We start from the raw sequence: 24,331 nt of genomic DNA, 5'->3' as shown, positions 1-24,331 counted from the left end.
GTGTTAGTCGCCTAGGTGTTCCTAGGTCAAAGTATTGCTCCGTACCGAAGACTTAACCTGGACGAACTTTAAAGTTTTGCATCATAGCCTTTATCCATTCTGTATTTAGTGAATCACTGATATATAGTCACCATTTCTGATTCGCTATTCCCGATTGTGTACCAACGTTTTAGGTATCTTCCAGCGCTTGTATAATAGCCGTAAAGGATGAAGTCTAATTTTACACCAAGTAACAGCATATATTAATATACCGGCTCTTCCACACCAAGGTATAACTTTCAAAGCTTTGGTTTAAAAACCGTTTTTAAAAAAAGTAAACTTTCATTTAAGAAATTCATTGAATTGACGTAAGATGAAGCTGTCGAATTGCACAAACAGTTTTTTATGTTGCAAGCGATCTGTAGATGTGTCAAATTAAGATATTTTTTTTATAAAATCTGGAACCGTCTACCGACAAATCTGTATTGACGAATACCTCCAAAAGTGACTCCGTGAGGTCTCATGAAGGTCTGACACTAGCTCTGTACTATTTTTGCGTTCTTAACCAGTGGAAAAAATTCAACATTCCCGAACTTAACTCGGTTAGAAAATGTAGGGCCATCAAAAGCTAAAACTTCGTAAAATCGCACTCCTGGTCCTTTCTTCAAAATCATCCAGTGCAGTACTCTGCACTCGGTTGGTCTTTGCCAGTATTGCTCTTTTCCCAGATGCCAACTTGTCATTAACATTTCGCACTGAAATTCCTCACGTTCATTTGGGATATCTTTTACACTTTTTGTACGCTTTCTTTGCACTTCGAACTTTGGAAATAATTACTTAAGTGTTAGTAAGATGCAATACTTCCGATGACCGACTGTTCGGAGTTCAAAGTGCTCGTTTCGAATTTTCGGCAATTAATCGAGAGCGCTAAGATCATATTGTCTATAGATGAATAGACCTCTATTATATTCCACGCGGCTGCTTCCTTTTATGTAACGCCTCGCGGAAGAATGAGTAAAAAATCCACTTAATAGAAAACATATCTCGAAAACTATTTTGTACAAAGAATGTGTATGCAAAGTTTGAAACAAATTGCTTAAGTAGTTTTTGAATGGCAGTCAACACCACAAATTGTAATGTTTCAAATGTTTTCTTCCATTTAATTCCACCATGTTTTTATAATTAAATGCACTTGCACTTCACTATTTAACAGATACCGGTATTTCGATTACTACTTGTAATCTTCTTCAGTGTCTATACGAAATGACGGGATTGTAAAGTCGTTTTATCTAGGTAACTGGGTAGGCTGTGGTCGGTGGGTACCTAGATGCATGAAGCTGACCGTTTTTTGCATGTAGGTAAAATTTCGAAGAGCCATTAATATCCGTTACCTTGGTCTCGATTTAATAAGGGAGGAGACGAATGTTTGAAAATTTCCAGGCTTTCAGCTACGTCTAATTTCCAAGGATTAGAGACTTGACGCTGAATTTTAATATCTTTTATAGTTATGTTTTTCTGAAAAAGCGTGTTCAGCTACCTTGGATTTGAAGTGGAATGGTAAATCTTTATCAGATTCTCTAGAAGCTTTTGCTATTTCCGCAATATGCTCTTTGAATCGAATTTCTAATGTTCTTCTGGTTTGTCCAATATAAACTTTATCACAATGTGAACATGATATTTTATATATCCCCGATTTGCTCAGTGTTTCTATCGGATCCTTTGTGGATCCTAGTATTGATTTTAGCTGGTAATTTTTACCACTGAAAACTAGATCTACACCAAACTTTTTCAATTTTTTTCCTAAGTGGATAAGCCGTATTCTGGTTGGAATCTACTGCTATCCTTTTTAAATTTTCAGTTGTTGGAGTTAAGGTTGTGAGGTTTTGCTTATGAAGTATTCTAGATTTTTTATTAATTATTGATTGGATGGTTTGCTCTGGATACCCGTTGAGCTTACCTGTTTCGAAAATGAATTCAGTTTCTTTAGTTTTTGTTTCTTCCCCTAATGGTAGTGTAAGCATTCTATGCAGCATGTGGTGAAAATATCGCCATTTTATGCTGATATGAATGGTTTGAAGTATTTGGTATTATTCTCTCAGTATTTGTAGGTTTCCTAAATATTTCGAAAGTCAAGGACCCCCTCTCTTTTTACAAGCACATCCAACAAGGGCAAATTGTTATCTTTCTCTTCTTCATGTGTAAAATTGATATTTTTATGGATGTTGTTAATGGTTTCCAACATCCGGAAAAAAACCCAAATCTTGTTTTTCCAGAGACGTTCTACAAAAAGCTATGTCCCCGAGTTACTTATCGATATTTTTGCATAGAGAAATTACAGAATATTATTGAAATGATACATCATAATATACATGTTTTGACCTATTCGCTTCACCCAAATTTCTAAAAAAATCGCAAAACTGGTTTTATTCACGCTGAAACCCTCCCCTCTTCATAAGGATTATTTTACCATCCCCAGTGTTGTAGTGGCGTCATGGGAAGTCAAGGAAAACGCTTGATTCGTCCTGGTTTTGGTCCTGTAAGCCTAAAATATTTTTCTTTACTGAGTCTTCGCTTTATTTTCTCTGGTTCAGATCGCAGTTACGACCGATCGCAACCATAACTGCGACGTAAGCTCACTCTCAAGCCAAATACGACAAACAGAGTTTTATACACTCGAATCCCTCAATTATACCATCCAATATCTTTATTAATCACTCAACTTTCTTCTCTAACGTGGAAATTGAAAAGATAAAGAACGAGGCGTTTGTACATAGCCTATGAATGACCTGTTTAATCCGTTTTCAAGGAAATTTGGCAGCCGAACGAATCCAAATGGTTCCAGTTGTAGATCAATTTGAGAGCACAACTTTGCTTCTGCTTGAGATCGTGTGAAATCGGGTTTTTTCTGGACCAAAAAGTGGCAGTTTTGTCGATCTGAATGTATATTTTTCGTAAGTGCTAATATTCCACGACGCCCATCGCAATCATAACATATGTACACAATAACCATAGGCTATAAGTAGTTCTTCAACCCTTTCGAACCTGACATTCTCTCGTATGCAATACGAATTAGCACTTCGTCGATGTAGTCAAGTAAGATATGCTTTGAACGATGTTTAATATTTTGTATTTCTGTTTTGTTTTATGTCAACTGGAGTAAAAGTCCTTAATTATTAGTTAGCTAAATAAATAAAATTTTCTCAGGGCCTGATGATGATCCAATAGTGGGATCGAAACGTAGGCGAAGATCACACAGTAATCGACGCAATCGCATTATAGACAGAAAAGCCATATCACATCCGTGCATTTTAGGGAGTTTCGTCCAATAACCATATATTTTTGATGAATTTTGGTTCGCTGAGCTCAAATTTGATATCGAAAAAACCTAATTAATTCATCTTTCAGTGATAAATTTACTTTTTCGCACATTTTATGATTTATGTTTTGCCAATAGTGGGTGATGAATACAAATAAACTATCTGATTCCATTATCGTCAATTCGGTTCTTGCGAATTAGATTTCTACATACTTAGTGAACTGTAATCTTTATTTTCACTGAAATTTTTATATTAGATGATGGAATCTATCGACATTCTTACCGTGTCTTTCACATATCAACTCGGATATTGTTTGTTGATTTTAGTCGGCAATTTTATAAATTGTGTGTTCAAGGTAGCTTCAATTAAGTTGATTTCTCAGGGGTGTTTTCCTTTTATATAACACATATAATTATATTCCATTCTAACTCTTACACAGCCAGTATTGACAAGCATTCTGGAAAATACTGCAGATATTCTTTAGTGTTTTCTTGTTAACAATATTTGAAGCATATTATGTTTAATATGTCGCAAATATTAAAACGGTCAGGCCTACTGTGTAGAGTTCGGTTTAAAAATGTTTCAAAATTATGCGGCAATTAGATAATTCATATGATAAATCGTTGGGAGTGACTAGGCTAAGAAGGTTAATGCCACTCCTTTGGTCCTTTGGGATGCGACAGAGGTATTTACTCCTTGCCTTGGCTAATGAGCCTAGGTTATAGCGTCTTTACTCGCTCTTATGGACGACTGCACCCAGTAAGGCAATAAACTTCATATGTTCTATAAAACCTTACTGCGACCGCGCCTATAATCAGCAATTGGAAATCACTCTGATTATTAGTGATACAACATCCTGATGTGGCATACAATATAAAGGGTCTGCCACAGTTGATCAAATCACTGGTCAAAGTGGAATTTGTACCCAACAAGAGAAAAAAAACATATCTGCTATCAAAATGTATGGATTGACGTCAGTTAAGGTTATGGGGACTCGGTGTTGGGTAGAAAAAACAGCATCAAAATACTAGGTGCAAGATATAAAATTCAAACAGAAAAATACTTATCAAACAGATGTCTTAGGCTTGTTCAAGATGGCTTCATCTGCTATTCTTGGTATCCTTCCAGATGACAATGGCCATGATTAAATTTTAAAAGAAACAGCCTCTTCCGTTGTAACCCTTGTTGAAGGGTATAGGCGAGAGTTTCGTCAGGAGCAACTTCTGCCATTCTTCCAAATGATCACAAAACTTCAAGTATTAAAAATACTACGTTTCGAGCGCAGTAGCCGCGAATATATATGAAATAAAGTTAGCCTAACAATTCACTTGGTGTGCTACGTTTTTCGAAAAAAATGACGCGTTGTTTCCTTATATATAACACATAGTAGAAAAAATTATAATCTTGCCAAATATCACAAGATGTCTTTCGATAATTATTTCTCTAATTAGTAAGTATTGATGCTTTGTTAGCTTAGTGCCGACTATCAGAGATAGCGCTTGATCTGCATTTATTTTCGCAAATTATGTAGCATGAGAACCAAGTTAACTAGTAGAATTTTCATAGTAACTTTCATTAACTTACAATTCCAATGATCTAAAAATCGTGTAATTGTATCGTTCGCTCTATAATGTAAATATGTGAATTGAAGGTACATTGATTCAAATAGTAACAAATATGACACCAATCCATAAATACGTCCTCGTCACGATGCGATTGTACCCTCCACAAAAAAGATCTTTGTCACACACGTCCACGGCCAACTAGGGCCACCATTCGAATGGCTGGCGTCCAAAAGGGGCTAACCCACAGTTTTTTTTTCCGAAATTCACCCTTTTGCATTTTTTTAAATAGTTCTAAGTAATCCACGTGAACTGTCAATTGAGAAATTTGAAAATAATTTTTAAATTTTTTGCTATTAGCAGTTAAAGTTGACCATGGAGGTAACTCCAGTACTAGCTGGAGTCCAAAAGGCGGGCGTAGGGACTCGCGATCGCGTGTATCATCGCGAAGAGCTCGTGCATTTATACGTTAACGTGTTCGATCCCGTGTGCGTTTGTATGTCGCGTGTGCTAACATGTATGTAATTTCGCGTGCATAAATTCGATTTTATAACCGTGCGCCTTTCGCATATTCGCGTGTGTTTTTGGATAATCGCGCGCGGACCGTGAATCTAACTTTATTTTTGGTGTACGGCTAAGATTCTAAAAGAGAGTGAGATCTTCCATATCACTAGAGTTCCCAGTGATGTCGCCATGGAACGTGTTGTCTAGTAGATATGAGCTTTATTTTTTGATTGGTCCTACTGAATGTATGGACCTAGGTTATTAGGATAGAGTAATGGTTTCCGGACGTGACTGATTCATGAGCGCGCGAAAACGGACGTTTTTAGGTTCGCGTTTGAGACAGCGTTTGAAACTTCGTAAGTGCTAAAACGTTCTTCTTATTACCGGGGTGTTATTAAGTTTGCGCGATCGCGAACGTAGGTGTGTGTTGTTAATCGCCAAGGGTTTAGGCGATCGTATGTTAACGTGTTTGTCACGCGTGCTCGCGTTCATGTGACTTCGCGTGTACAAGACTGGATTTTGTAACCGTGTGGCCATTCCTATATACGCGTGCGTTCTCGGATGGTCACGCGGACCTTCATTCTGATAGTTAGTTTTCGGTGTACAATTCACATTCTGATAGGGAGTAAGTTACCCCATATCACTAGAGTCCTCGGTCATGTTGCCATGTAACGTGATGTCCAGTGGATATGAGAGCTTTCTTTTTTTTTTTATTTTTTTATATATAGCTAAGTTTATTTAGGCCCAAATACGGTAGCTTAACGAGGCCGATAATTCATTTTATAAGGTACATCGCACGTGTTAGTGGGGGAAGAGAAAACCGTATTTAGGGGCGGCTTGCTCCGCTCTTATGTTAGTGAAGGAAAAAGGTAGTAAGTGGGATACATATTGTAAAATTGACATTCTCGTTGGCTGGTTGATGATTGTAGGGGATGTGCACACTTTATTGTAGTGGTTTCCGTCCTGTAATAGCAAGGGGCGAGGGGAGGGTCGATATTTCGAATGATTATTGGCACTCCGATGCTGTCATGATGTTCTTGTGACATGTGTCATGATGTTCTGGATGGACGGTTATCAAGAAAGGTATGCATCGTAGACTCGTGAAGCAATGCCATATTGTAGATACAGGGAGAGGTGGACGAGGTTCTACTGTGGATGAGAGGGGAAATAAACTTGGACATCAATAGTTTTCAAAAAGGTGTAGATAAGAAAAATGTAGGGGTGGTCACGGCAGGACGTCCCGGACTGGCACAATTGGTGATCTACCTCGGGCCCGAAGGGAATCTATTAGGTGGGACCTGGCAACACGGTACTCTGCGCACAGCTAAACAACATGCTCGATGTCGTGATTGCCGTTCTCACAAACACAATGATTACTGTCAGCAAGCCCTAAACGACGGAGATGCGCGTCAAACGAGTAATGGTTGGACATGAGCCTTGACATCGTACGAATAAAGTCCCGGTTCACATCCAAGCCCTTAAACCAAGCATTCGTTGATACCTTCGGGATAATAGAATGTAGCCACCGTCCCAGATGCCCATTGCTCCATGAAGTTTGCCAACTTTCGAGCGTCTTCTGACGAGAGATACTGAAAAATTCATTGAAGCAAATTGGTCTTTCGTAAGTGTCGCCTTCTAATGCGCCCACCTTGGCTAAAGAGTCCGGCTTCTCATTGCCAGCAATAGAATAATGTGACGGGATCCAAACCAAGGTAATCTGGTAAGATTTTTCAGATAAAACACTCAGATTATTCCCGTATTTTCCCCAGGAAATACGGTGAGTGCTTTCCAGGCTTCACCGCACGGATGGCCTCAATGGAGCTGAGACTGTCCGAAACGATGAAGTAATGGTCTGCGGGCAGGGTGTCAATGATCCCGAGAGTATACTGAATGGCAGCTAATTCTGCAACGTAAATTGAACCAGGATCATTGAGTTAGAATGAGGCAGCAAGATTTTCGTTGAAGATACCGAAGCCTGTGGACCCGTCGAGAATTGATCCGTCAGTGTGGAACATTTTGCCGCAGTCGACAGACTAGCGAAGTAGAATAGAAAAACACATGTAACATGCAATCAAACTCGTCTAAATGCAGCAAATGTTGTATATTTACCATTAACGACAATTGCATGCTGTTAGACTTTCATCATGTTATGCTGGCCGGGAATGGATGACTCACGTGCGTCGATAAATTCATTATGCCCCAATTTATCCAATCCGACTTTCCCGGATGAATAGAATCAAATGCACAAATTGATCACCCGAAGTATTAGCCACTATTCTATCATATGCGCCAGTTCTACATCCATTCCTTGGCCCAACTGCTACAAATACTCAGACGAACACATACATAGATAGGCATACGACTAGCACATAACAATTGTACATTAGTATGAAAAACTACGATTATAACAAAGCGACAACTAATAGGTTTCTACCTGCTAGTTGGCAAACATCTTGGGACAATGGAGATATGGGACGATGGCTACACTCAATTATCCCTAAAGTATCAACGAAGGCATGGTTCAAAGGATTGGATGTAAGTCGGGACTTCATCCGTGTGATGTCTAGGCTCATGTCCAATCATTATACTTTAGATGCGCATCTCCGTCGTATTGGGCTCGCTGAGGGTAATCATTGTGCTTGTGGAGAAGGTTACCACGACATTGAGCATGTTGTTTGGTCCTGCACTGAATATCGTGAAGCCAGATCACAATTAGTAGATTCTTTACAAGTCCGAGGAAGACCAATCCATGTTCCTGTTAGAGACATCCTGGCGTATCGCGATCCTCTATACATGGAACTTATCTATCATTTTCTAAAAACAGCGTCTGTCAAAATTTAATTAAATTCATCTCCTCATACTCTCATCCAAGGCTAATCATTCACCAATTAAAGTGTCCTAGAATATTTAGTTTTTAAATTTAGACAAAAACAGAAAAAAAGTAAATAAATGCACCCGAAAATACTAGATCATTATGAAATACAACAATGTAAGGAAAAAAGCAAACAATAAAGTGATTTCAGTGTTAGTTTTAGACAAAGTACTAGTATAGTTAAAATTAGTCTTAAGGATTTTTGTAACGTGCTATGTAAAAAAAAAACTGGCGTAAAAAGCTTTTGCAAATGCCGTGTCAAATAAACGTATGAAAAAAAAAAAATAGGTTTCTACTTATGTATTTATTAAATTAATTCAATTATTAAATTAATTTAATTAGTATGTGCCCGATGGCGAATTCGACCGATAATTGGACACACTATGATCCCACTGTGAACCACCCCGTCCACGAATACCGCCATCAAATTGTGGAACAATATTTGCAAATACGGCACACAGCAAAAGTCAATGCACGTCGACCCGCCAGTCGGCCACGTCACCGCGCACAGACCAGTGGTTGAGCGTTTGCATGCGCAGGTGCAAAGTATGAAGAAGCATAGAACATGAAAAAGGCGCATAACCCCTTTCGGTCGCCTCGATGCACCACTATCAAGACGTAATGCAATAAGTATCTTAAAGCAGTTGTTCTTTAGCGCTGGTGCACGCAATATGCTTGATGATGTTTGCAATAACGTCAAACCCCTCAACCTTGGGGAGGGAATAATTGATATCACTTTTGACTTTATATCCAAACATGAGTCATATTTACTATATTTTATGGGGGCGGGTATAACGAATAAAATTAAATTTGCTGATTTTTTCGATCAGTTCATTTCATTTTACACATTCTTATATAATTCATGCTCTTGTAACATACAATTTGTGATATACAAATTGAAAATAAAGGCTTTTAAAGTAAGGTACCATTTTTGGCGCAGTTTCAGTTCTGGCAACTGAAAAAAATACACACAGGTTTTTTTACGCGGGAGATACAGGAACGATTGTCTCCCTATATTTATTTTGATTTATTGATTTCACATACGATTTTTTTCAATTTGTAGCAGCACATAAAATTATATGTCGCACATAAACTACCTATCATTGTAAATCAGTCCCATAAAGATAGAAATTTTCATCAATCTTCTGGGCATCAATCGGTTTTTGCTTTATAACATTCTCCAAAAGCATCCCTTCTTTTCGTGGTTTTCTAGACTATATTTCCTAAAAATGCCAGATATCTATTTATTCTTAGGAGGTGACAGGCGACTCTTGGAAAAATTATTTTGCAAAAGACGATTTCCCCATACGAAATCCCATGTAAACTATAAACCGTGGGCGCAAAAATATAGTTTCACCGATCGAGCTAAAAATTTGCAGAGTTGTTCTGGGAGCTAAATGGGACTCAAAAAGTTACTCGGAATTTTTTTAAATTTTTTTTCGTATAACCATGTCCCACTCTAATATGCATATCATGTGTGTGCATTTCATTTTTCTGATCACTTTATTGTTCGTCTCTTATAGAATCTCTTTCTGTCTCACATATTTTGAATGGACGGACTACATTTGGTCGGTGTTAAGTCAGATCGGACTAAGTCGCAAAACATCAAAAAATTAGATGATAGCACTTGATAAAGAATTTCTTTAGCTATATTCGACTTTTGGCATATTATTTATTGTTTATTATTATTAATCGTACAATAGCCTGTCAGTTTAATACTTCAAATCAGGTCAAGGAATAATATCATAAATAGTAGTTATACATGGGAAAATTAAGATTTGAAAAATGTAACAATAAGAAAGAATTATGGCAAAAAATAATTTCTAATTATAATGTAAAGGGTGCTGTGATTCAAACTTTAAACTCGTTTTTCTCGAATTCAAAAAAAAATTGTCACTTAGCCCGGTCTGATCTAACACCAGGTTTTCTCGTATCCGCACGTCCCATCCTAACTTATAATGACACTAAAACGCAAGTGAAAACAACCAAATTACATGTTTAGTCATTACTTAGGAATGGCACTTTTTTCGTGTAATGGCACCTTAATTTTGCTACATAATCAGACATGAAACATTTGAGCACTTGATCTAAATACGGCCCTGATTTTAGTGTCTGTCGCAAATTATCCGGCAACACTGTAATACTATCAGCAAAAAAGCACGAAAAACGTCATCGCGAAATGTTCCACTAATGAACGACGCGATACTGGAGTCTTTGTTAATAGTTCCAATTTACGATTCTAACGGTATATGAATTACGTTAGCATTTCACATTTTTAACCAAAAACTGTTCTTTTGTCGCTTTCCTCACTTTACTGATCACGAAATGTTTAGGCACTAGTCACAATCATGTCATTTTCTTTCACGGTCATTCGGATCGCAAATTTGCAAACCTCAAGGTTTCTAAAATACCGTAACACCACGTAGAAACACACTATCAAACACCAAAATCTATTCTAAGTAAATTAATTTGTCTTCAAACCATCAAAATCTAGCACTAATTTCAGTTTTTCCTTACGCTGACGCAGTAATGCATATTTGTGCAGCAATATTCGTTTCAACGCCATGATTTAACAAATAGTTGGTAGCAATTACCTTGCAAAGCTGCTGGCCCGGAGACAATTCCTCGAACGGATGACGTGAAAAACACTTCGAACATGCGAATAACATCACCGACGAGCTCATTTTCCGGAATTTTGGATAGCTAGCGCAACTTTTTCCTCTACTCAAAAACGCGTACTTTTCTCCGTCACTTCGAAGCTGTCCGGCGGCTGTTGACTGCTAGTTGACTGTTCTTTCTTTTTCTCTTTTCGTCCTTTGACGCATTGGTTTTGATCAGTGTTGCCACATTTTATTTTGTACCTGGCTGGAGTGAAAAAATCTTTTCCATCCTAATTTTTGAGAAAATCAACTGCGCCAAAAAAATAGTACATTCGTTTAACCAATTGCCTAAAGTACATTCCTTTCTTGTATTTCTTCGTTTACGCCAAGTAAGCTCTCTTGTAAAATCTGTACACACTTTCTCAACATTGCTTAACTGCCTGCCAAACAAAATTTCAAAGCATCGTTTTACAATTTTAGCTACGTAAATTTGTACTCTTTCACAAAATTCTGTAATAATTACAATTAAATTATTTCTCGATAAACAAATGATTACGGCCTAAAAACCAACTGTCAAAATCCACATTGAATGGAAATTCCGGACAAACCGTTACGCGCCAATCACAGATGTTTATAGTAACCGAAAGAGAAAAGTTTTCTCTGTCATAAGCTGTTGTGAACTGTGTTCAACTAGTAACGGTTTGTCCGGAATTTCCATTCAAAGTGGATTTTGACAGTTGGCTTTTAAGCCGTAATCATATGTTTGTCGAGATTTGTACCGTCCAGAATCTGTACCAATAAAAAAATGAAATATTCGTACTTTTCAAGATAAGTCTTCATTTGTGGTAACACTGTTTGATGCTTTTTCTTTGCCAGTGGTATAAATCAGCAGGGATGGAACTGCACTGCAAATAATCTGCACATTGAACTCAAGTGTTTAACACTTAAATTTGCCGCATCTGTCTTGACACTTAGATCTCATGTGTCAGACACTTAATAATGCACTTTTTTGAAAACACTTAAATTTCATATGCATGACGTATTCAAGTTAAGTGCCTGACAAATGGTTGTTGAAGGTAATTCATATTGAATTCAAATTTGCATCAACTTGAATATTATATCGTTTCCTATAAAATACATGTGAACACATATTAATTTTTAAATGAGAGAACATTGGTATCTCAATGATTTAAAGATTTTTTTGCTTTATTAAATATTTTTTATTTGAATAAAACAAAATAAATTCTGTGAAAAGAAAGAGTATATGTTATTAATATATCATTCTAACATATATTAAAATAAAAAAAAACATTTTTAAAATCTAAGCCGCTTCTTATAAAAATTATAAGTTCTTCAAAATCATGGAGCGTCAATTTCGTTACCTGCAAAAAAAAATACTGATATAAATCAAGCAAACATTTTCAAACATTTACTTACCATCCAAAAATTTTCCAAATATGGCTTGAAAATCTGGAATTAGATATTTCCGCATGCTTTGAGACCGATTGTGGAACAGTGAAAATCAATTGAAGTGTTTTTACACTTAAGCTTGCCGCATTTGTTAAAAACATGAATTCCATGGGCACAACAATTATGAGTTAATACGCCGACACTTCAAATTTAAATGTGATGATATTCGATCATGCCTTCCGGTGGTACACTTATATTTTAAGTGTAATATTTATAAAGATCAAAAGGAAAATTATTGAGTCTTCAGAGTGGTTTGAAAGTCAAATATTATGTGTCGAATCACTTCATAAAAAAGTGTACATTATTTACAGTTATGAGCAACACATTTATGAATCAATACGCTGACTTTTAAAATTTATTTGCGGTGACACTTAATGTTGCCGCATTTGTTAAAACCATGGATTCCATGAACAAAACATTTATGATTTAATATACGGACACTTAAAATTTAAATGTGATGACAGTCGATCATATCATCGAATGGCACACGTAAATTTTAAGTGTAATTTTATTAGAGGGCAAATGGAAAGTTATTAAATTCTCAGTGTGGCTTGAAACTTGAAATTTATGTGTAAAATCTCTTCGAAAAAATGTGTAGATTATTTGCAGTGTGGTATAATTATTAACAAAAAATATAGTCAGAGTTGCCATCTGAGTTCAGTAAAGAAAAAAAATTAATTTTGATGAGTTAAGGCCTATTTACACCCTCGATTAAAATAAACGTGAAATCAATGCGCACAAAATTGTTTTTCCCAATACCTCACTTATTAGTGCATAAAAATTGATGAAAATTGAACTAAACGATAGTACATTAATATACTTAGCGTATCTATGCACAATTATTCGATATAATTGAATCAATGCAATAATATTCATATTTCCCGTGGAGCGGCGAATATAAATGTCATCGCTGTTCACGGTGAATGTTCGCTTCACCCATGAACTCTACAAAACAAAATGAAATGCAACATATGAAAACATATTCTACATAATTTGAGATCCAAAACGAGAGACTGCGCTATATACCTAATACAAACGAAGAAAAAGGAACTCCGCCATCTTAGTTTATCTTTCTGCATAAATCTTTACATGTGGACGAAACCAGGGGCAGATCACTCTAGGAATGTATAACAAATTTGCATCAACTTAGAAAAAATGCATTTAATTTCCATTTTTGCATCAACTTTACGCTCCCTCGCAGAAAAGATTACTTAACAATCGTCGTACGCTGATCCACTTTGTTCGATGTTTTGTTGAATGTAGGGCTGTTTTTTGTAGGGTTTTAACGTCTTACACGCAACGCAAAATACATTGCACGCAACGTAAAATGCATTACGAATTTCTATTTTGATAGAAAGAAATGCATTTAATTTCGCTGATTTTTAAAATTGCATCGCAAGTGATCTGCCCCAAGGGACGAAACCAGAAATACCACAGTTCCCGATTCCTCTCGGAGACAACACCTGACATGGAAGCAAACGTTGTGGAAACTGCCACTAAACTCAAGATAGAGTGGTCAGGTATTTTTCATATACCATCAAGTACAATCCCTCGCTGCACGCGGTGCACCGTCAGAATGACAAGTCACCGACAAATTGAAGCGAAGCTTTGCGCTACAGTAAGCAGCGTCAATCTAAGCATCGTATGCAAGGGAATGTTTGTTGTTTTTTGTTGTCTGCTAAAATAGGTAATTAATATAACAAACCTGTTGATTTTCTGGATCAGAAATAATTGCACATGAGCCAAAATTAGATTTATTAAATGATATTCTCTCATAGCGGATGTACTAGGAGCAAATTTCAGAACGAATCAAGTAACGAACTTACTTTTTTACTTCGTTAATCATTAATGTTAATGCATATTCTGCACACTATCTGTACGAACAAGAAACCTTCTGTTATTTACTGAGTATCTATTATTTAAATATTGTTATTTTGAAGCGATCGAGCTTACAAATGAAATGCTATAATGTTTATTTTACGCGGTGAGTATTCCATCATTATTATGTATCTATGGTATTTTAGGGAAAGGCTTGAATATTCAGACACGCAATCATCGCCTATCAACGAGGAGTCAGCAAAAGCATGCTGCTATTGAGTTCATCGGTTCACGGTTGCTGAACCATAGTTTTTCAATCGTTTGTATAGGACCTAGTAATCCTGAGTTTATCTTTATTGACACTTCTTTTAGTAAATTTTCGATAAGATCAATTCTTTCAAAAATTATGCAAACAAACATCAATTTTATTCTAAGCATGCTCAACTCAACTCGGTCACGATTATTTTATATTTTATTAAGTGATCTAGCCATTGACGTAGGGGGGTTTCAGCAAAGTTTTCGAAAATGCAATTTCAACAAATTTTATGAATGGAGCGGTAAAAGCGTAGTGGTAAGTCGACACGGTGTTCACAGCAAGAACCGAAAGCCTAAGCCTCTATAATCAAAACGAACAAAAAACTTTGTTGAAAACATTCCATAACTTATTTTATTGAAGACATGAATACTCCGTGTATTCAGAATGTCGAAATACATTAGACTATATATGAGAGACAACCTTTAAAACAAAAAGAAATAGTTTTTAGCGTTTCGGATTCTCCTCATCAGTAACTAGTACCAACTTGGTGTCAATGAGATGATAAATCCAAACTAGCACTAAAGCCAAAAAGTCATACGTCTTGCATGAACTAAGCAACTGGCATGTTGCGATTGATGTCCTGGAAGACAAGCACAGAAGCTCTGGTTTGCTGCGCATTCTCATGCTGTGGGAGGTTCCAACAAAAGAAGCCAAGCTCACCTCCCTAGCTAAACGCAAAGGAACGCTGCCGGAGCAGCCAACGACACCAGCAGGAGAACGCGGCCGTTGTAGTCCCGGCCGGTCGGAAGAAACCGTCCGTCTTCCCAACAGCAGCAGTTCGCCGAGCAGCGCACAGTGCAGAAAGAGGATGTGAGGAAATAAAAGTCGGTAAATTGGTTAATTTATTTTGTTTGTTTACTTTTTTTGTTTATGTACGAAAATCCGAAATTCTTGTAGAGGCACCTAGGCCGTCCTGAAAAGAATGGTTCGCCGGGCAATCAGAACCCGAGTAGTGGACAAACCCCTATTTATAGAATGTCCTAGGTTTTTACTCACCTGATCAATATCACTGGACTGCATAATAATAATAATCGAATCTAGTTCGGTCAAATTAGGATTTTAGTTTATGAACGTTTTATTGACGTCAGTATTTCACTATTGAGATATATTGTGACTTCAATAAGACTAAATAATAATCAATTGGCCTACACATTATATTATTGTCTTCACAATTTCATTGCACAATTATTTTCAAACTTCCGAGCAACGTAATACAACGTTAGGTTGTTCAATCTCTTTTTTGCTTTGAATGAGCTTCAGCTCACGTTGTGCTGAAGTGACGGTTACTTTACCGGTCTTCACGTCTTCTGGTAGGAAGGAAAGTGTTTTGCTGATGACCGCTTGTAGACTAGCAATAGTTCGCTCTAGCGTCGCACACATGTCGAAATTCGTTAGGGTTGAATGTGCCAGGAAAAGTGACGCGAACAAATCACCTGTTCCGGTGAAACGAATTCCGTTGCCTTGTTTTGGAATGACCATTCGATACCGTTGGGTATTGCATGTTGCTGGAAAATAAATTGCAGTCTTATTGATTTGTTTCACTAGAAGTCGAAGCTACTAACCATTTTTATGACTAACGAATGCCAATAAAGAATCGGATCCACCCAATTCCGATGAAGAAATGGCCACGGTTCTAACGCCCTTTTCATGAAACCATTCCACAGCACTCCAGGCGTCTTGCTCAGATTTTATGGAATTTTCCGTTAACAATTCCACTTCGAACTGGTTTGGAGTCACGATGTCGGCCAACGGTACAATTTCATCTCTGTAGATTGGAAGTAGTTCTTTGGGAACGTACATGACACCATCGTCTCCCATTACTGGATCGCAAACTGGGGATAAAAATGCATACGGTGAGTAAAAACTTTTTTCACAGAATATCCAAAACACTTACCATATATTAATGACGAGTTTGTAGAACGTAATTTTCTAACGATGTTTGCAATTTCACGCAAAAATGCTGGATTCCCTACATAGCCAGTGAGCAGGTGGGTGTAAAGGGGATGCAGATTATTGGCAATTAGTCCGGAAAATACATCAGCAAGCTCATTTTCATTTAGGATTTGACCCTTGAAACCCTCTTTGTACCCGGTGTGGTTAGAGAACTGTACAGAATTGATGTTATCAACTTCGAAGCCGAGGACCTGTAGAAAACAGAGAACCCAAACCAAAATAAAAACATGAACGATGAATTAATATAGATCTATCCGTGGATACGGTAGTGTTTAAGAAGAATTGATTGAAATTTCGATACCGGAAACATTAGAACCCTGCTAGAACCAATGCTGGCCATGCTGGCATACGAACTGTAAAAGGTGAAAGTGGAAAGATGCAAATGGTGCTAATTATCCAATCCAAAAATCCAAATTAGTAACTTTCAAATGTTGCTGATCGAGATTCTATGCCTTTAATGATACCAGGCCATGCTAAAATCTAGCAGAAATATTTACAATAAACTACCTATTGGTGCTCCTGGGCACTTTTGAATTAAAGAACCCGACCGCAATCCCCATATGTCACATAAGTCCGTCAACAATTATCAGGTTGAAGTTTGCATGGGAATAATCGTCAAGATATGGAGATGCAGAATTCCAAGAAACAGGAATTATGTCTACAACTACAAGTCGATTGATTATGATACCTCTTTGCTAGGGTATATGATAGCATCTATCTAAAACAAACTAGTATCTTGTACTTAAAGTACATTCGTATGCTAGGCCCTTTACCACCAGCCAACGTTGCCAATGTTCCAGATTTATCTGGAATCTTCCAGATTTTTCCTAACTGAACAGACATTCGTCCAAGCCAGACATTACCCCAGATTTTTCAAATTATGCCAGATTTTTCCAGATATTCTGAGTTTTACGTTTCACCCCAGCAAGGTTTCATTATGCCAGATTTATCTGGTACAGCCCAAGTTTTTTTAAGCCTCCAGCCAACAGTGAAATCTCTTAATATAACAGATTTTTAAATTATAGAAGTTGTAACAAACAAATTTTGGAAATCCTGGTCATATTCCATTAATACACGTTCTAAAAAGCAAAATGGATGCAAAATTTCGACGACTTTAAGGTCGCTGTCAAGTGACAGATTTTGCCAGACATGTTTAGTTGAACTGTCAGATTTTCTTTAAAAAATAGTGGCAACCGTGCCACCAGCAGCCAGTTCTCATTTGAATAAAATGCTAAAACCTTTTTTGATCAACTCAGATCATTTAATTCGTTCATTTCGTCATAAAATTTCATATAAGAATCCTAAATTGGCACTTACCACCGGAACCGTGGTAATTCTCCACCTATTTAGATTATGTTGCTCCGTACAGACTTTTAGCCGCTTCAAAAATAAGTAAATGTGGACTGATTTGACTTTAACTTGAGGCAGAGACTCAGGGTGATATGGGATGTAAATGGCTCCGTGATGTAGAGGATTCTCAAAAAAATTGCAAAATACTGGGAACCCATATGAAGTGCTACTATCGATAAATATAACAAAGCATCCCAAGCAATCGAAAGTACGAATAAAGCATCTCGTTTTAAGTAATTTTACTATACGTTTAATGTACTAATAGCAGTTTAAGCAGCTTTCAAGTCCCATTAAAGCTTCCCTAGTAACAATTGAGGTTTTACGATAGTTTTATAGCCACTCATAAAACTTAGATTGCACTTGTAGCGTGCTATAAAACTTAACTTGCTACATGGGTTAAGCAGCATGACAGTTCGCTAGGAACTTTATATGAACTTTAAAGTGTGTTTTTAAAGTATTATACGAACTTCTGGTTGGCTGGGATTATATCGGATAAAACGTGTTTTAACGCTATCTTGATGACAGTTTTCTTGTTGATAATTATTATAAAGTGTTTTAACTCTGTTGTGTGAACATAGTATAACAAAACGTCAAGGTCCCAAGAGTAACACCGAATAACTAAATATGCACAGCAAATTTTAAATTATTAGAATGCATGGCAAAGCATAAATATTCATGCATTTCAAAGAAAACAAAAGTTCAAAAAATGCACATAATAAAAGCTTTTTGCATTTCTTTTTTCTCCGTGTCTATATGTGTTCAGCCTGGACCAGTTCTACGAATGTATGCGGTGATATTTGAGTATACAAGATTCGTTATTGATCAATACTTATAGGTGTGTCAATTGATTCCCAATTTATTTACTGTCGTTATACACATATTTGTCTCATGTTCTGTGGATTTTCTGATGCACATGGTATAATTATGCATAGACCGGCAGTTTAGCACCCACCTAGATTTGCATTTTATTATTGTGTTATAACGGTATGCATTCCCAGTATTAGGTCAATCTATTTTTTGGAATTTTAGTTTCCGCTTACCTGCAGTGGAAAAACAGCACTTTTATTTCCCACGTAACCGTGTACCACATGGCTCTGAATGGAAAGCACACGATTTATAACAGCTGACATCCTGAACGCCTATATCGAACTACAAATGAAAACAAACTGCTCCCAGCAAAGCCTCTTCTATTATTGAACTATGAAACTACTTTGTGGAAAGTTAGGTGCATATAGACGATTTGTGACACTAGCACCATAGCAAATCTCTGGACACGATAAGATAAGAAACACTGCCGCAAATATTGATAACAAAACAACTGATGTGATGACTTGCAATCAGCTTGAGCACATGCAAAACTCCTTAGATTCATGCTACAATTTCTGCCTTTGCTGCGCTTCGCAGTAGAAACGCCACCACTCGATGGAAAATAACATTTTATCTCATAGTATGTGAGAATAACTTAAAATCTCGAAACAATATAGCACATCAAGTACGTTTAGATTACTTGGTCAATCTTGAAGCTGCATTCTGGCCAATGAATCATAATAAAAACACTTCTACTCGTATCGTATTCGATTTGATGATTGTGGGATCGTTGGTATGCGTGACATCCCGCGTTTGCAAGCACGTGTTCAAATCAACTGTGGTATATAGCGGTGCGCATGCGTACTTTTCGGTGTGAATCCGCAGAGCTCTGCACCAACAAAACAATTGATTACATGGGGGTATAGAAGAGAAGGTGGTGAAAGAACCAATTTATCAAAGTCATTATTTTCGAACTAATTAGTTATTGAGATACTGAAACATGTAAATAAACATTCTTGATTTCAAAACACGCCCATAAATAAAACAAAATGAGCATCTTGTGGTGATTGCTACGGAAATTAAAGTCGTGGACCAAATGAATGTTTTCTACTTTTGTATCTATTGGAACTATTACGAGTAAAATGAACTAGAACAGGCTATCGAAACCAAAATCAGCATTTATGTCTGTTGTTGATGTTAAATTCGACATGCAAAATATAAGATCTGGGGTGAAATTTTAATTTAATTCTAGAAATAGTGTTGCATCATAATAATCTATTAGGGGAACCGTTGGTAAGACGGACAGGTGGGGTAAGACGGACACATGGTTATTTTGCGGATATAACATTAAAACTTCAATTGTATTATATGTGTACTCTACTATTATGAACAACCTAGAAATATGAAACACTTAGTAGAACTTGAATACTGCTAAACGTGTACAATTTAAGCAAATATTGAAAATGAGCAGAGGATAAAATATTCGCTCATTATCACGACAAGCAGTTTATTGCACAGCTTTTTCATCCTTAGTAGGCACGGACCCAACTTTTCACCTTTCAAGAAATTGCGAGAACTTGCTGACAATGCAGTATGGAAGCTTGATAATTTCGCAGCTTCGAACCTCGTGATAAATTAAGTTCAAGAAATACCATTAATATATAACATTATAGAATTTATTTCCCCACATTATTGCAGTATTTTCATTCTAAGGATCTGTATCTACTAATTTTGTGAATTTTTGCGAAACCATTAGTTATTCGGCAGTTTTACATTAGGCGCGAAAATATCACCTCATATTATACCGCGAAAAGATGAGATCCAATGCTGTCTTGTCGAGAAAAGTTGGAGAGCAAACAATGTTACATCGTATGTTTGCTTTTTTATTGCTGGTCGAAGTAGGTGAAATATCGATTTATTCTGTTCACGAATTGTAAACTCTGATAATGAGTAGTGCAGCTTCGTGCGTTTGTAATTTTCAAGTTTCCGATTTTAAGATTAATCGAGGAAAAAATCAATTTTTTCGCGAATTCTTTCCTTTATTTCGATAAAGTAACTCTTAAGTGACATCCTCGTGGAAAATAACAGGTGAGTTTATTTTTGCGTGAATAAGTACAAACGTTTAAAAAATATGTGCGCTGGTGGGACAAGATGGATATTTTTGATTGATTCTATTGATTCATCCTTATATGAATGTCTCGCGTGTAGAAACGAAATTCTAGCAGTTAAACGTGGAGAACCATCCAGTTAGCTAAAGTCTCACATGCAGTAGACTGCAGGATGTACGTTAATGGGACTGAGACTAAATACGGAATTCCTAGAACCTGGAAAAGGTAGACGACTTAGAGCAAGTCCCATACTCTGGCTGTGTGTAATCGAGGCACTGGTGTTACCAATTACGCTTTTAATATATAACTTTCCAGTTTTGTATAAGTGATTGTGACTGATCATTTGAACTAATTGTATAGCTCTCTTTATGACAACGACAAAAACGAAATTGGAAAATACATCATTTGCTTCAACTCGAAATCGAACCCCATAACATTTTTTTGCCTCCAGTTGAATATTTATATTAAGAAGAACCACAATCTATTCAAAACATCCGTTAGAAACAGTAAACTAGGGCATAACAAAATGCATGCATCTAAGCAACATGTAAAATATGTTTTCTAAATACATCTTGTATACAGCCAGGATATTACGATACTATCCAGGATTTGTCCATTCCAAAATGAAAATCGTCAAGAAAGGTCCGGTTGGCAATGACAGGCCATTGTCGGTTCGCGGTGACAGTTACTTTTCTTCACTTTGCACGTCCCGTCCCAGGTATTAACCAAAAGAGAGAACAACTCAAATTTAGTTGAAATCAAACAAAGATACTGTTGGTTTTACACAAAGGGATCAGTTAGATAATTTCATTTTGTTACAACAATGTTTCTATTTAAAATGTAAACACATGCATTTGTTGAATCAAACCAAATAGGGGTGACCGGTACTGGTTGGCCGAAGGGGCAGGTTGGCCGAGTGTCCTTTATGAAAAGGTTACAATGCGCAGCAGCGACATCTATAGTGAATTTGGTGGGGTATTGGGTTACCCATGTTCCAACCTAATTTCAGGTGTTTTGGTGGTGTCGTTTGTACAGGAGCACTTTTGTTTTTTTTCTGATACTGTTGAGTAAATTTCTGTTTCTATAAAGTAATGTGTGTAACGCGAATCAATTTACATCCAATTTCCAAAAACTTGGTATCGCTGGAAAGTGTATTCAAAACCTTGTTGGTATAACAGTTACCAGTGTAACCTCATATTTGTTTGTGTAAATCGTGATTGTTTTCGAAAATATGCATTGGGGTAGGTTGGCCGAGTTTTGTGCGGGGCTGGTTGGCCGAGTTGTTAATTTAGCGTAGAGCAATATGCACTTTGATTTTTGTGAAATACCAACCTTTCTCAGAGCGAAATTTGATATTATGCTAATATTGATGGCAAAAAGGAAAAATATACACGATAACTATTTAATAAGATTAATTTAAAATTATTATGAAATAGAAATAAGCGATTATAGTTATTAAAAGTTGGAAATTGTTTTACAAAAGATGATCCCAATATTTTATGAATTAAATGCCATCAAAAAATTTTGCATTTCATTTGTTACGACCTCGTCCCAATTAACGTCTGCCCCTTCAATCCTGAAATTTTGCCTCCTTGGGAGTTTCTGGCAGGATTTGTCATAGAACGGCCAAACCCCGAACAAAACGTCCATTAGCTTAGTATCTGCTGCAGATGTAAGCCTCCCAGAAGACGTCAGACCATTCCCCAGGGCAAGTGCACGATCTGATTCGAAGAAGCGGCAAGGTCGTAAACGCCCATCGACTCAAATTTGGCCGATTCCTCAATCAAACCAGCATTGGAGGAGAAGAAAAATGAAAGCAAACGTAAGCGTTCGCTGGCGGAGGAAAAAAAGCAACGAGAGCTGGTAAAAAGTTGACTAAAGCTGCCGAAACTAAGTCTACAAAGGTTAAAAAACTTAAAAGTGAGAGTGGATTTTATTTTCTTTACGTATATTCGAAAAATGATGTTGATTTAATTAATAAACGTTTTTCACTGATACATTTGACGTGTTTCACTTAATTTACCCCAGCCCTGGGGTTGGTTGGCCGATTTTTTTTCCGCATTTGTTTGCTAATAACTTTTTCCCTGATTTTTTATGACTGAAAAAAATTACATATGTGCTCAAGGGTTGTACCATCATGATAGCGCAAACTGTTTTTCAAAAAGTCTAACCAGAATGAGTACAGAAATCCCGAAAGCAAAACTCGGCCAACCAGCCCCGGTCTCCCCTACATGCTTTCGAGAAAGGCCCATTTCAGTTTGAAACAGTCATTCGTCAAGTTTGAAATTCAACTAAACGTTTTGTTGTTTCAAAAAGGCCTGATTCTTCAGCGTGGGCAAACAGCGTTTTTCTTAGTACAGTAAGCTAAAATTATTATCTTTGATAACGGGTTTCAGTATAATAAACATTCGAGATGGAACATTTGCGTTCCACCGGCTTGAAAGTTTAATTAAACATAACAACTCAAGTGATCCTTCAAACTGTACATACATTTTAAATAAACTCATCCCCTACCGATGAGGTGGTATCGTGGAAAATATGTATGCGGTTGAAGTTATGCGCACAGCGCAGTGTATAATGAAACAAAATATGAGACGGAGTGCTTCTTTTGTGTATGTTTGATCTCTTGTTGATCTGATCAGCAACAATGCTTTCATGCCTCTAGAAGGCATGGCTGAGGTAGGTGAAGCGTTCCGAGTAAACTGATATTTTATCCCCTGGAAACGGTAAGGTTTCAAACGATGGGAAGTTTCTGATAAGATTCGAATGAAAGAATTAAAGCACGATTTTGCGATGTGCAATTAGTACAGTTGTTGCTGTATGGATACAGTTGAATTTTAGGCGTTTGAAACTCGAATAGTACCGAATTAGGCGACGATGCACAGTCGTCCCATACTCAGAAATAATGGCCAAAAGGATTTACTGACTTTCGATGATATTGTCGTCTCTAGGCCTTCTGCAGTTTCATGAAACTTTTTTTGATTATAGAGGTTTTAACCTTATGGCCATTAAATTCTTTGTTCGGATTAGAAAAATAACTGCATGGCAGAGTTGGAAATAGAACCCAAGTGAGCTGCGTTCAAAAAAATCGATTTACCAACTACGCCATGTCTATCCCAATTCTTGGAACTTGATAAAGCATTCTAGCACGTCAACAGTTTTAATGGACTACTTCCATTTTTGGACATTTTTAAATCTACATTAAATAATAATTTATATTGTTCAATCTTATGTAAGAATTAGTTTGGAGTAACGTTGTTGAAGATACTATATATATTTACCTATATATTTATTCTGACGACATGTATCTATGCGTTGGTGGCGGTGTCTTAAAATCAGTATTAACGTTTTCTACTGACTATGAAGTGCTATAGGTTTATTCTAGAAAGCTTTAGAAACTATAAGATTACAGAAATGGAAGTACTAACTTAAGAAAAGGTTAAGGGTTAACATAATTAGTTTTATTAACCTTTGCTGAAGAAACCTCAACACGAAAATTACACTGAAAACCAGCAAACGCTTTTGACAGACATTTCTGGGTTTGGAACCACTGTGCGACGTTGTGTTGAGGACAAGGCACTAGTCTGGAACAGCTGAGTCTCAAATTTACATGCGCTTTTTGTAAACCGCGCAAAACAACATTTTTTTGGGTGTAATTTGCGTAGCAAAAAACGT

The 24,331-nt window shown here is 36.8% G+C and overlaps 2 protein-coding genes across 2 annotated transcripts in view; both read right to left on the bottom strand.

Annotated features, from left to right (window-relative positions):
• Nucleotides 1-11,032, bottom strand: part of LOC131689506 (clumping factor B) — a 51,101-nt gene extending 40,069 nt beyond the window's left edge. Inside the window, 1 exon segment of the mRNA XM_058974644.1 lies at nucleotides 10,829-11,032. Coding sequence (XP_058830627.1) covers nucleotides 10,829-10,918 — 90 coding nt within the window. The 5' untranslated portion in view covers nucleotides 10,919-11,032.
• A 4,457-nt stretch (nucleotides 11,033-15,489) lies between these two features.
• Nucleotides 15,490-19,309, bottom strand: LOC131689512 (pyridoxal kinase). The gene is made up of 4 exons (XM_058974651.1): nucleotides 18,782-19,309; nucleotides 16,333-16,582; nucleotides 16,001-16,270; nucleotides 15,490-15,943 (listed from the first exon to the last, which is right to left on the bottom strand). Exons 1-4 carry the CDS (start codon nucleotides 18,869-18,871, stop codon nucleotides 15,630-15,632), a joined length of 924 nt encoding a protein of 307 aa, XP_058830634.1. The 5' UTR covers nucleotides 18,872-19,309; the 3' UTR covers nucleotides 15,490-15,629.
• Between the last annotated feature and the right edge of the window lie 5,022 nt (nucleotides 19,310-24,331).

The sequence above is a fragment of the Topomyia yanbarensis genome, chromosome 3 (genome assembly GCF_030247195.1).
Source record: "Topomyia yanbarensis strain Yona2022 chromosome 3, ASM3024719v1, whole genome shotgun sequence".
Taxonomy (NCBI): Eukaryota; Metazoa; Arthropoda; class Insecta; order Diptera; family Culicidae; genus Topomyia; species Topomyia yanbarensis.
This window is presented reverse-complemented; position numbering and strand designations above follow the sequence as displayed.